Source organism: Zeus faber, assembly GCF_960531495.2.
Source record: "Zeus faber genome assembly, chromosome: 10".
Classification (NCBI taxonomy): Eukaryota; Metazoa; Chordata; class Actinopteri; order Zeiformes; family Zeidae; genus Zeus; species Zeus faber.
In genome coordinates, this window is record NC_137199.1 from 23,722,529 (window position 1) to 23,736,983 (window position 14,455).

The 14,455-nt window shown below is 44.9% G+C and overlaps 1 protein-coding gene across 1 annotated transcript; it reads left to right on the plus strand.

The window, feature by feature from the left end:
* Positions 1-3,304: 3,304 nt before the first annotated feature.
* hs6st2 (heparan sulfate 6-O-sulfotransferase 2) lies at positions 3,305-5,955 on the plus strand. The gene is made up of 2 exons (XM_080008674.1): positions 3,305-4,193; positions 4,693-5,955. The coding sequence occupies exons 1-2, from the start codon at positions 3,610-3,612 to the stop codon at positions 5,519-5,521; spliced, it is 1,413 nt and encodes a 470-aa protein (XP_079864800.1). The 5' UTR covers positions 3,305-3,609; the 3' UTR covers positions 5,522-5,955.
* The last annotated feature ends 8,500 nt before the right edge of the window (positions 5,956-14,455 follow it).

Consider the following 14,455-nt stretch of genomic DNA (forward strand, 5'->3'; position numbering starts at 1 on the left):
ATTCAAATTAAACCAACATAACTAAGATTATTTTTAATACAGGGTTCTATGATGAGGAGGTGTTGAAATTGTTAGTTTTTTTTTATATATTAGGTACTACAGTGAATTTTATGGTTAGATCTTTAAGAGCTGGTGGGGCTAATCTGCATGCACAGATTTGGGGGCACTTCCGGTTCGTGGTCGGTGTGCACAGTTTCTTTTTTTTTTTTTTTTAGGGACACTTTCTTGCCCCCACCCCCAACAACCCCAAACCCAACCCCAACCCGACCCAGAATACACACTTGTACCTCTGTGTTTTGACGACCGGCGTCAGTGGACAAATGGTCTCGCCTCGAGCCGCTCAACCTACCTTCCAGCTCCATAAAGTCCATCGCGTTGGATGTGGAGGTTTTATCGCAAGTGCTGCCATAATCGCGACATGCTGCCTGACGTGTGCTTAAAACCTCGGTACGTTGTTAACGGATTCTTAATGTCGAAAAATAAAAAATAAATAAAGAAGAAAAAAATAAATAAAAAAGAATGTAGATGTTAATGACTAGTCGAGGCAGTCGCTTGTACCTACTGCCTCATCAAACGCTCTAGTTGTTTTTTCGCGTGTTGTAGCCGAGCGACGAGCGCAACATACGTTTTGCTTTTAATTTGATTCTGTTTTGTCGCCTGGTCATTACACCTCTAACACTACACGGTGCCTCAGATTGCTTTTGTACAGTAAATTATGCATGTTTTGTTTATGAATGCCTTTTGCAAAGGTGCTTCCAGAAGTGACAAAAAGGTGTCTCCAAAATACAGTATTCCAATTGTATGCATAATTTAGATTGAAAATATGAATAACTTTACTGATTAACTGTTCTTATATGTACTGGCAGATTTGGGGGTTTAAATAGGAATTTTCCACGAACAAAAACAGAATAGAATTTTTAATTTTTTTTTTTTTTTTTTTTTCCCCAAGATCCCGGACATGGTATAGTTGGATTCGTCACGTTTGATTTCAAGCTCGAGTTCACCTTCCTTAAAGTTTAAGCTCCCAAAGAGGAAGGGACGTTGCGAGGACATCAGGATCAAGAGGGGGACGGAGGGTTTTTGACGTTTTTTTAAGCACCAGAAACATCTATGCAAACCCACATAGAATACTGAAGGCTGTTTGACGTGTCAAACATCACCTCCCGAATCGGTTCAATGCCTACGTTCCCCACGAACAAAAAAGATAAAATAAATATCCTTGCGAGGGCTTGTGCATGTTCTAGTTTTACGCGGGAGGGTGGATCCGTGCGCGTACTTCTCCGAAACCTCGGCGAGGGGACGTTTTGGGTCGCGGTGGTAAATGTCTGTGCTTGCGGGCCATGGCAGCAGCATTTCCCAGCTGGTGGGAGTTGGTCTGAGTGCTGGACGTTGTTCATCTGGTCCGCAGAGTAACCGCAGTCCAGTGACTTCAGTTAGTCTGAGCAGGTGACAGGTCTTACATCTGCCCTGGGCCCACAAGGACAGAAAGGACTTTGTATTCTGAGGAGAGAACGAGTGACTGAAGAAGAATAAAACAATGTGTAAATAATGAGCAACCATGTTAGAGGTCTCTGAAAGAGGCTATAACAGTTCATCAGATTTTTACTTTTCAGAGTATCTCCTAAATGTTATGGAAAAAACAAGATGAGATAGATGTTAAAATTGTAAAAGAAAAGGTATATTAAGCAACATTTCCTAGTCTTGTTGAAATAAAGACTGTCAATATTTACATGGTTGTGGGTGTCTTAATAAATGAACATGTACTAATGATAATCCTAGTCTTATGTTGCATTATAGAATATGAGACTAGGATGAATTTACACATTTATGGAAACATTACATGGTAATATCTAATAGTATGACATACTGTTAGATTGTATGTAATACTTAAGGCAGTAGGGTGAAGGAACACCCCCATAGGGTCACTGTCTTTTCGGTTGCTTTCTGACATTAAACTCGAAATTCTGACTTCAATTTGGAAATTCTGACAAAAGGATAAAATTCCTCTCGGAGCTTTTTTTTTTTTTTTTTTCCCCCTCTCCTTTTTTTGTTCACGCAATTATTATTTATTATTATTTTCCGTACATGTCTCTGACACGTTCTAGAGGTGTTGTTTTTGCAGGACTGTCTGTGCTCTCTAACACAGCATTTAGAATTCGCCGTGTCAGGGCCTTTTTTTTTTTTTGCAAAACCACACGCGTCCTGTTTGAACAGCCATAGAAACGCCGCGTTAAGTTTGATTCTTATAAACGGGCCGATCTTTATCTTGTGTCAAGTTATTATCTTTATGGACCTCGTTGTAATACGACAAAACACAGGTTGGGTGTTATTGCTTACATTTTGTTGGCATGGTGCCCCAGCCGGGCTGCTGGAGGCGCCCTCTAGTGGCCCTCGGGGCCCATTGTGAGAGTGACTTTATTTGAGCTTCTGTTTTTTCTTACAGTACATTACATTGTTTTCCTTGAGAGCTCAACGTCCAAACCGACTTTTATGGATTGTAGGGGACGATATCACCAGATCTGATTCTCATTCTCATCACTGATAAAGCTGAGTAGATGATTCAACACACGTGGTTCATGCATAGGGCTACAGACCAAAATAAAGGGAATGACGTCACCCTACAGACACAGGATACATTCATATAAATACATCGGGGAGCAATAATAATAAATAATAATATTATTAATACGGCTTTGTCCGCCCACGGTGACCGCGGCTTGCTGTGTTCCGAAATCCACGAAGCCCTGTGCGAACTCGAAGCAAAATGCCGAAACCCGGGATCGAACCAGGGACCTTTAGATCTTCAGTCTAACGCTCTCCCAACTGAGCTATTTCGGCGCCGACGATACAACCTAGATATTACACCAGTACTTGTATATATACGTTTGCGTTAGTGTGACGTAATGCTGCATTCTGCTACTACTCGGAAATCGGTGATACCGAGTCGGCAGTCGCCACTTCCAGGCAAAAATGTGTTTTACTGCCTCTATTTGAGAAGCCATGCGAGCCCGATGTAAATATATTTTTTAATTTGGCAAGCTTACGAATTCCACAAGCTACAAGGTTAAAAAAAACCAAAACACCTTAACCCGTTAAAATTAAAAAAAACTTGCAACGTTGTTGTGACGGTCTGTTATCCCGGGAAACTCTTGGAATGACTCGAATGGCCGCCCCCCCCCCCCGATAGGAGGTCTTGATTCTTCCGAGTTTCGGCCTCGATTGGAACGCAGCATAACGTCTACTCCCACCTTTAGCGCGGTGACGTCGGTGAAGAAAGGTCAAGGATCGCGGGGCTGCGGTGGGAAGCGAAGCTGCTCCGCGGAGACCGAAGTGCTTGTTTTTGTCTTTAGAAATTAAATTACACGTAAATATTGTACACGTACAATAACACTTTGCGGCGACGTTCTGCTTATTTGTTGTTGTTGGGTTTTTTTTGTTGTTGTTGTTGTTAGAAAGCACCGTGTTAGGCAGCCGCTGCCTTGTTATTGTTTTGGCCGCGGCCATAGTAGCTTTCGTTCCGCGGCGAACCGGACCGTTCGAGGAGGTGGTCTTTCCCCGGCCGAGGCGGGGGATCCAACCGCTGTGAGTGATGTGTGTCCGGCCGCGGAGATGGACGAGAAATCCAGCAACAACCACCGCCTTCTGATCGTCCTGCTGATGGTGATGCTGTTCGGGGTCATCGCGCTCCAGTACGCGTGTCCCAGCAGCTCCGACTGCCGGGTGCTCCGCCTCGGATCCCTGTTCGCGTCCGGCCGCGCACGCACCGCGGGTAAACACAGAGCGGGCGGAGGCAGCGAGGCCGGGGACGGGCTCTCGAAGGACCCGTACACCGCGGAGGACACCGCCCTGGCCCGCTTCGTGCCCCGCTTCAACTTCACCGCGCGCGATCTGAGCCGCGGCGTGGACTTTAACATAAAGGGCGACGACGTCATAGTGTTCCTGCACATCCAGAAGACCGGCGGCACCACCTTCGGCCGCCACCTGGTGCGGAACATCCAGCTGGAGAGGCCGTGCGAGTGCCACGCAGGGCAGAAGAAGTGCACCTGTTACCGGCCCGGGAAGAAGGAGACGTGGCTCTTCTCCCGGTTCTCCACCGGCTGGAGCTGCGGGCTCCACGCCGACTGGACCGAGCTGACCAGATGCGTCCCGACGCGCATGGACACCGGGGAACCCCCACAGACCCCCACCCCGAGGTGAGTTCAAAGATCGGCCTCAATGGAGTGAGTCCATTTGATGGAGTACATTCAATTCCAACCACCGCACATCAATTATTTCTCCCAATGATTAGCACACAACCAATCAGAAAAAATACAGGTGTAGTGAATGGGATTGAACTGAAAATATGCATAAAGGCTTTCCACTGGCTAAGACAGTGATTCTCAGCCTTTTCTATTATTTTTTTTATCTCTGGGACCCCAAATCTGATGTGATTTTTATCGTTAGTTATGATTTAGTCCAAACCTCCATACCCGTCTATAATGAGATAACAGTGAACTTCAACAAAGCAGTCATTATTGTGCCTTCTCTTGCAAGCTGAATAATGTTGAATTTAAACTATTTACCCTTTAGCTGGTGACCCCCTGAAACCTCTTGAAGGACCCCTGGGGGTTCTCAGACCCCATGTTGAGAACAACCTGGTTATGATGTGAAACCACATATTTGACATAAATCATCTTTATTTCTCCTCTACAGTAGAAACTACTACTATATCACGATCCTGCGGGATCCGGTGTGGCGCTATCTGAGCGAGTGGCGTCACGTGCAGCGCGGCGCCACATGGAAGGCGTCTCTACATGTGTGTGACGGACGCGAACCCACGCTGTCGGAGCTCCCCAGCTGCTACTCCGGAGACGACTGGTCAGGCTGCTCCCTGCAAGAGTTTATGGACTGCCCCTACAACCTGGCCAACAACCGGCAGACCCGCATGCTGGCGGACCTCAGCCTTGTGGGCTGCTACAACATGTCTGCCATGAACGAGGAAGAGCGCTGGGCCGTGCTTCTCGAGAGTGCCAAACGTAACTTGAGGAGCATGGCCTTCTTTGGGCTGACGGAGTACCAACGTAAGACCCAGTACCTGTTTGAGTGCACCTTCAATTTGGAGTTCATTGCGCCGTTCACGCAGCTCAACAGCACACGCGCTGCCAGCGTTGAGGTGGCCGCTGAGATCCAGCACAGAATCCGCCAGCTGAACCGGTGGGATGTGGAGCTGTACGAGTACGCCCGCGACCTGTTCCTGCAACGATTCCAGTTGGCAAGGCAGCAGGAACGCAGGCGGGCCCGGGAGAGGAGGCAGCAGGAGCGGAGGCGGCTCCGTGGAAGGCTGGCCCCAAGGCCGGGGAGACCATTGAAAGCCACAGAAGTGCCCCACAAGTCGGAAAGCCGCCCCACTCAAACTCAAAGGCAGAGGGCGAGTGCTGATGGGGAGACTGTGGAGTCTGAAATGTTGCTCCCAAACTGGTGGGATCTGGAGGATAATGGTACCTTGGAGGACTACATGGACAATGTAGAACAGTGGAAGTGAAGGGGAAGCAGGATGTCTTAAAATATTCAGTTTGCCTTGAGAATCACCAGTGGTTTCCAGTGAACACTTATTCTCTCCAGAATGGCCAGTTTCAATTGACGCACATTTATTTATTGATCTTGATTGTATTTCCTCGAGAAATAAATTGTTTAATACATTTTTAACATCAGGTAAAAGCTAGTGTAGCTACCACTTATCCCATACCTTCCACGTTTAAGCCTCACCAAATGTTTTAATGCTAGACATGCAGATCTGAATATTGTTTTAATGTAGCTGAATAGAGAGCTTAACGTTATATTGACTTTACATTGTGTTCTCACTGTTTATTTGTCTTATCATCCCTAGTGAAATGAAATGTGCAAAACTGTTTTTTGCCATTTTGATACTTACCTCAATGCAAAGCATAACTGCAAAATCTTATGTATTTACTGATTGTGTCATAATTTCCCTGCTTTATAAAAGAAACGGTTGAACAATTTATCATCTTGTGCGCCTTACTTTTCTCCAAAGTCCCTGTTATTTTGCAATTGTAAACCCCTACAGCACCAGCAGGGGGCACCCAATGACACTTCACTTAATGACATCATCTCACCATCATCTAAAAAACAAAAACTTAAAAGATCTTGTCAAGCTTCCTTTTTCCACTTGCTACACTGGTTAATACAACTTTTGACAACTAATATTTTTGAGGGTAGTAACACTTCTTTCAGAGGCTCTAGCATCTCCAATCTTCTCATTAAAAGTAGTATATACATTTACATTTAGATCATCAGTATATATTCATCTCTCCTGTGTTATAACACCAACAAAAGGAAGCATTCAGTTTGCATTGGATAGTTTTGTATATCAAATGATGAAATTCCACTATCTACATGTTGATTTAACACATTTTTAGGGGAAGCAAAGAGCATGAACTATTACTATATTAACTATTTTGCTCAGTAGTAGCAATGAATGTTTTGTCTTTCAGACCGACATCAATATGAATATTGCTAGGGGTCCAATTGCGAAGGGGCGGGACCCCTATTGTTTTTGTTAATGAAAAAATGGTGTCAGTAGTCACTGGATCCCATGGATCCGCCGTACTCACAGACAAGATAAATAAAATGTCTATTTGGGGCAGCTCCGACATGGCGTCAATCAAATGTCATCCAGATTTGTTAGGTATTGTGGATGGAGTTTGTGATGAACAATCACTACCTCACCAAGATGGCGCCACCACGCACACGCACACCTTCATGCGCAAGTTGACAGAGTACACAAATCATGTGATAACTTTGCCGTCTAGCGGGCCATTAGGCGTGAACTTCTGCGGAGATAAAATATACCAGGACAGGAGATAGCCAGGACCACGTGACGTGTGGTTGAGGAGGGAGGTTTGAATTTCTGGATCTTGCACCGCCGTTTTTTTTTTTAACTTACTGCCTGACTGATTAAACCACGCTGACTTTGGATTACGGACATCGGGACTTAATAGTTACAGGAGTGGGTGCTGTCAGGAAACAGCTTGTAGGGATATCGACTGATGGCCTATATAGGTCAGGAACGATCTTCATACAGTGTTCCTTCCAAACCCTGACAGGACGGCAGGGAGGGAGTCAGGTGTTAACAACAACAGCATGGAGTTTAGTGAGGGAGAAGGAAACTGTAGTGACGAGAGGAGGGAGAGTGAGCGAGAGGAGGTGGGGAGAGGGAATGGAGCCCTGGCGGCGGCTTGTTGGAAGAGAGAGAAAAAGGACACGGCTAGTTCAGGTGGAACGGAGAGTGAGCACGGATGGAGAAGGCAGAGAAAATGAGTCATGTTGGAAAAGTCAAGAGTGGTCAAAGGGGTAAGGGTGGGGGGAGAAGAGGGACGGTGGCGGTTGCAAGGGGGTCGTGCCCGGAGCACCTCTCCGTCTCGGTGCGAAGGAACTAGTGGAGAACTCGGTGGCGCGGAATAGTTCAGTAAAAAGTGCCACGAGAATGAAAAGGGGAAATCGGGAAGATGGAGACGGAGACCCTTTTGGTGGAGTTTGAGACAAAAGTTGTCCCAGAGGAGCTATACTATGCATTTATGAAATACAGTGTAAGAGAGTTTATATCAAAACCCATGAGGTGCTTTCACTTTCAGGAATCTGGGCATGTGGCTAAAACGTGCAAAGTAAAAAGAAGGTGTACTCGATGTGGTGGTGATCGTGAGTATGGGAAGTGTGGCCATAAGGTAGGTAACTGAGGTTACTGGTTACTGAGGTAACCACAGTGTTGCCTTTCGGGGCTGTGAAGTGTTGAGACGAGAGGTGGAGGTGCGGCAGATAAAGGCGAAGTAAAACGGTTCTTATGCAGAGGCAGTTAAGAGGGCTGGACAGAAAAAAAAAAAAAAGAAGAACATCAACAGTAGAGAAATGTATGGGTGAAAAAGAAGGAACTGGTGACATTTATAGCAGGGGTGATAAATGCAACGTCTGAGATTAAATCCAAAACTGAAAGGATCCAGGTTGTCGTTAAAGCAGCAGTGCACCACTTGGATACGAGAGGGTTGAAATGGGAGGAAGCGAGGGAAGAGCTCAGTGTGCAGACAAGTCAAGAATCGGCATGTGTGTGTTGATACTACTAATAATGTTGCTCCCTTGGTGGCAAGAAGTCTGGTTGCAAATGGACAAGACATTATATGCATTCAAGAGTCCTAGCAAAAACCTTATTTGGATTTTGTCATATGTGGATATGAAGCAGTTAGACGAGGTAGGAAAGACGGTTGAGGTGGAGGCTGTGTCACTTTTGTGAAACAAGGGATTCCCTACAGAGTACTAGGTGTAGGGAGTGAACAGGAATACGTGGTGCTAGAAGTGTGGGGCGAGAGGAAAAAATGAGTGGTCATAAATGATTACAACTCATGTAAAAGGCTGGTGATAAACAAGCTTGAGGAAACAGAGGGGCAGGATAGAAATAATGTTGTATGGTGCAGGGATTTTAATACACATAACACACTTTGGAGGAGTGAGAGAATGGATGATAATGGTCAAGTAATAGAAGAGTTGTTGGATGGAAAAAAAAAGATTCAAGATTCAAGAGGTTTATTCATCACATACATATACATACTTTCATACATTATTGCAGTGAAATGTATTGCAACGGTGATAACACACAATATGTCCTAGGAACACACAATATGTCCTAGGGTGGGATAGATGTTAGCACCAGAAAGGAATCTGCTCTTGATCTCACACTGGTTTCAAACAATACGGCACCAATGTGTGATCAGGATGTATATCGAGAAGGAACCATAGGGAGTGACCATTACCCAGTCTTCTGTAAAGTCAACATTTCTACATCCCTGAGCACAGAAGACGGGTGAGGGAAATATATATTTGAGAAGGCTGATTGGGAGAAGTTTCAGAAAGAAAGTGAGCGATACCTGAGCCAGATTGATTATAATATAGACATAGAGACATTTTATAATAAAACAAGACAAGGTATATGTGGTGGTCCCGCCTGGCGTTTTTAAGGGACCTCCGGCACAGAGACACAGACAGTGTGGTAGAAAACACAAGTTTATTGTAGAGAGTGGGCTAGATGGAACAAGCCCTGGGGAAGATGGACAGCATGCCATGACAAGGGCTCCTCTCCTGTGTGTGTGTGTGTGTGTGTGTGTGTGTGTGTGTGTGTGTGTGTGTGTGTGTGTGTGTGTGTGTGTGTGTGTGTGTGTGTGTGTGTGTGTGTGTGTGTGTGTGTGTGTGTGTGTGTGTGTGTGTGTGTGTGTGTGTGTGTAGACCCAAGACCGGTGTGGCTGCTCAAACCTGCCACGCGACATCAAACTGAGGCCAGGTGGAATACCTGGCCGAAGCCTACTCCCAAGCAGAGAAAAAGGAAAACAAATGGCTGACACAGGGTTCCCATAGCTAAAAATACAGACTCTGACACAGGGTTAGCATACCTTAAAGGACAGACTCTGACACATGGTTCCTTTACCTTAAAAATATTAAAACACTGGACTCTGAAACAGGGTTCCCATACCTCAAACCAACAAAAAAAAAGTCCCTCCCCTAGGTCAACAACGCAGGCTATCTCTCCTCCCTTCCGGAGCGTGGGGCCTCGGGCTGCTGTGCTGGCTGGTGAAGGTGCGGCCGGGCTTGGCTGGTGCTGGGGCTGCTTGGGGGGGTGGCCTGGCTGCTGGGCTGTTGGATGGTCCCGGCAGGTAGCTCGTGGGTGGAGCAGCTAGGTGTAGGCAGTTACCCGTGGTGGTTGCTACGGCTGCTTCTCTTCTGGTTTACCGACGGACACCCTGGGTGCTGCTGCTGCTAGTCGGGAAAGGGTTGGTGCTGTGTCCCTTCCCCGTGCCTGGGAGTCCCTGTTCAGGCGTCGTTGTGGCAGTTCCGCCTGCCACACGGCACCCAAGTGACGCTTTCCGGGACCCCCAGCACAGAGACACAGACAACAGGGAAAACACATGTTTGTTGTAGAGGGTGGGGTAGATGGAACATACCTTGAGCAGATGGACAGCATGTCATGACAAAGGCTCCTCTCCTGAGTGTATGTGGGGATGGGGGTTTAACTTGTTGCTTGTTAGACCAATCAATGAGTGTACAGCCACACTGATCCTGAGCCCATATTAGTAAACAGTAAGGAAAATGCTCTTACAGTACACAGTTCAAATAATTGATCTGAGGAGGGAAGAAGGGAAAAAGAGGGACAAAAAAATCTGAAACATGGAGGCACTAAGCCCTGAGGATGAACAAAATGGCCCGTTTAGCGTTGGAGAATTAAGTTAAGGCGCTGGCTAAAACCGGGAAGACTGCACCAGGAAGCGATGAAATATGTTACATCATGCTGAAACATTTAAGTATGGAGGGACTGAAGAAAATTGTTAATGCTATGTCATAACGTGTGGGAAGAATCTCAGAGAGCTGGAAGGAAGCGATGGTTATTCTGATAAGGAAACCCGGGAAGAATCCCAGTAAGCCAACAAAGTACAGGCCTATTGCCTTGACCTCAAATAATCTGTAAATTGGTGGAACAGATGGTCTAATGGACTGAAGTATTTCTCTGAGAAAAGTGGTATAGTGGCTACACACCAAAGTGGATTTAGCAGAGGGAGGGGCACTATGGACGAGGATGAGGTAAGAAAAGTCAATACTTGGACAGTGGCAGCTGTGTTCTTTTATGTGGAAAAAGCATACAGCACCCAAACCCTAACCCTAACTCTAACCCTAGCCCTAACCCCGAAACCCTAACCCTAATCCTAACCCTAACCCTAACCCTAACCCTTTAACCCTAACCCTAACCCTTACGCCTAACCCTAACCCTAACCCTAACCCTTTAACCCTTACCTTTTAACCTTAACCCTAACCCTAACCCTAACCAATTACCCAGCTCCCTAACTGTTACCCGAACTCTAAAGCATACGACATCCTAACCCTAAATCTAACCCTAACCCTAACCCTAATCCTAACCCTCTTTTATGTGGAAAAAGCATACGACACCCTAACACTAACACTAACCCTTACCCTAACCCTTTAACCTCTAACCCTAACCCTAACCCTAACCCCTAACGCTAACCCTATACCGTGATGGCTAGTGCAAATCCATTTTTCGGGACATCCTTCCTAAACGTGGCATTACCCACCTCCCTAACCATAACCCTAACCCTAACCCTAACCCTAACACTAACCCTAACCCTAACCCCTAACCCCTAACCCTAACCCTAACCCTAACCATAATCCTAACCCTCTTTTATGTGGAAAAAGCATACGACACCCTAACACTAAGACTAACCCTTACCCTAACCCTTTAACCTCTAACCCTAACCCTAACCCTAAACCCTAACGCTAACCCTATACCGTGATGGCTAGTGCAAATCCATTTTTCGGGACATCCTTCCTGAACGTGGCATTACCCACCTCCCTAACCATAACCCTAACCATAACCCTAACCCTAACACTAACCCTAACCCTAACCCCTAACCCCTAACCCTAACCCTAAAACTAACCCTAACCCTAACCATAATCTGTAAATTGGTCTAATGGACTGAAGTATTTCTCAGAGAAAAGTGGATACCGAAGTGGATTTAACAGGGGGAGGGGCACTATGGACCCAGTGTTGTGTCTGGAGGATGAGGTAAGAAAAGTCAATACTTAGACAGTGGCAGCTGTGTTCTTTTATGTGGAAAAAGCATATGACATGTGATGGAGAGAGGGGCTGATGATCAAATTACATAAGATGGGAGTCAGAGGGAAAATTTTCAACTGGACTCTTTCTGAGCTGGAGATCCATCCAGGATAAACTAGGCTCAGAACTGCCAAGCAAACACATGCTGTTTTTACACTTTATTTTCTGTGATGATAAATGACATATTTGTAAAAAAATACCAAATGATGTGGGAGGGTCACTGTTTGTAGATGGACGGAGCTATGTGGAAAAGAGGGAGGAATGTCGAACATATAGTTAAGAGAATAGATGATGGGATTCATCAAGTTTAAATGTGTGTGTGTGTGTGGGGGGGGGGGTTCAATTTTCAGTGGAGAAAGCAAAGTTATGATCTACACAGGATCGAATTTAAGTATAAAGACTGTGTCCAAATTTTTGTGTTTTAAGTGTGTATGCTGTTGAGCTGTACGCCATCTTGATGGCTCTAGAATGGGTTGAACAACACAAAACAAACAGGGTTTTAATCTGTAGTGACTCAATTTCTGCTTTGTATAGTCTCATAGCAGGTGCGTCCAATAATCACTTGGAATAACTTCAGCAAATAATATCAATATCCAATATCAATACGTGCAAGAATAAGGAAACGAGGCACAGAGGTCGTATTGATTTGGGTTCCTGCTCATACCGGCATTCTGGGTAATGAAAGAGTTGACAAACTAGCCAAGCAAGCTGTTGAAAAAAAACAAAACATAGATACACGTCGTACGGAAGGAACGCAACAAAGAGCGGCAGCAGCACCGGGATCAGGAGATTAGAGGAAGACTAACAGGAGGAGGAGTAAAGAGCATACATAGTGTGGTGTGGTGGAAGTAGACAAGGCAGGAGATGATCGGTCAGCGTCGTAATGAGGACAGGACTGATGAGGAAAATCTGACACACTGGACATTGTAGGAGTTCAGAAGATTGCAGTTTAGGATGTAACAATATTTAGGATGCAAGCTGCTGTTAAAGAAGAAGAAGAAGAAGAAGAAGAAGAAGAAACCAGGACACCGGGCTCGCCGTGTGTCATGTTGTTGTCAGCTTTCAGCTGAGTTCAATTTGCCCTTGTTTTTCGTGTGATCGCAGTTGTCCATGTGTCGCAAAGTAAATAATCTGTGCATCCTGCAGATATACTTACACTTAGACTTTAACTGAAGGAATATAAGATACAAACTCTTAACAATACAAAGTTATAAAGTGACAGGTATTATTATATTACTATTAAACTTTATTATGTTTGGAAAAATTAAGTTAAGGTATTACCAGAAGACGAATTGGATTAAACAAAGCGCAGCGTATCATATGTAAATATGTCAATATATATATATATATATGTATATATTTATCATAAATATATACGCTTCTGAGGACAACTGACACACACCAGAGTAAGCTCTACTAAATACAAACCCAATAACATCACTGTCAGAATTTATAGACATTCCAGAGATATCAATCTATACAAACTTCCTGAATTAAAATTACTAGTAATAAAAGATAAAATAATTCTCTTCCTCAAAATGGATTAGTAATCTTGATAAATAATCGTGATCACAATATTGACTAAAATAATCGCAATTATCATTCAGCCATAATCATGCAGCCCTAATTCAGAATGATAACCGCCATTAGTTGGGGTGGAGGAAACCCACCGGAACAGAGAGCCAAAGCACACTCCTCCATTGAACTTTAACGAAGGGCCGACTATCCTGGACACCGCAGATTGCTGCCTGCATCTTAATCTATAATTCTTATTATATTATAATATTAAGAAACAAACATGGTAATAACCTCATTCAAAATGAGAAATTCCGTTGCAACACAACAGTGTAGACTTTGAAAACCATTGTTTAACATATCAATACAATAACATAAGAATAATACTTTGTATTTTACGTAGAACATTTTTTCACACGTGAAACGCAGCGCAAAAAAGACACAAGGAAAACCAACAAATCACACCAGTTGCACGAAAAATGGAGGAAAACCGCAGCTCGAAAGCGAGGATAGGATAGTGCACAGAACACCTGGAGGCATAAAGCGAGGTGAGGCAACGCAAATGAAATAATTCAAAAATATAGAAAGAAAAACAATGCGTGTTGTTTATGTCACTGGAACGGCAAACGTAGACTGCGACGGCACCGCAGCCACTGCAAAACATTGGGAATCCTAAGCGGACGGCCCTTTGGGCTGCGCTTATCCACTACGTTTGGCTTTAACCAGCTCCTAAGGACACCCGCTGTGCCTCACTCTCCCCGTGGGATGAAATTCCTTTAATAATAATGACAATCATGGCTCGTGCTGCCCGCGACAGCATAAAGAAAACACTTTCCCCCAAAACTCCGCCCTCTCGGCGGTGCCTGCCAGAGTGAAGTCGGTGTCATATTGGATGCTGGCTATCATGAAGGGGGGGGGGGGGGGGGGAAGCCAACTTTTTTTTTTAAATTCACGCATCCATTTCGGTGCCAAACGAACTCCGCGTTAATAAGATCAGATATAGTCGGAAGATCAGAAGATAATGTGTCAATTTGATCAACGCTGTGTCTTAAATCAGTATCTACCAATATTTTAATTTCCGTCGTGTGGAATCCAAAGCCGTTTAGAAAGTTAAATCGTGAGAGGTGCCATCAGAAGGCAGTTATATCCCCCCCCCCCCCCCCCCCCCCCCCCCCACTACAGCTATTGTTTAGTAAAATAAATAATGTTCATTAAATATTGAATAGCGTTGGCTCAGCGGTAGTGAGCGCGTCAGCTAAGCTAACGCTAGTTTCAAAC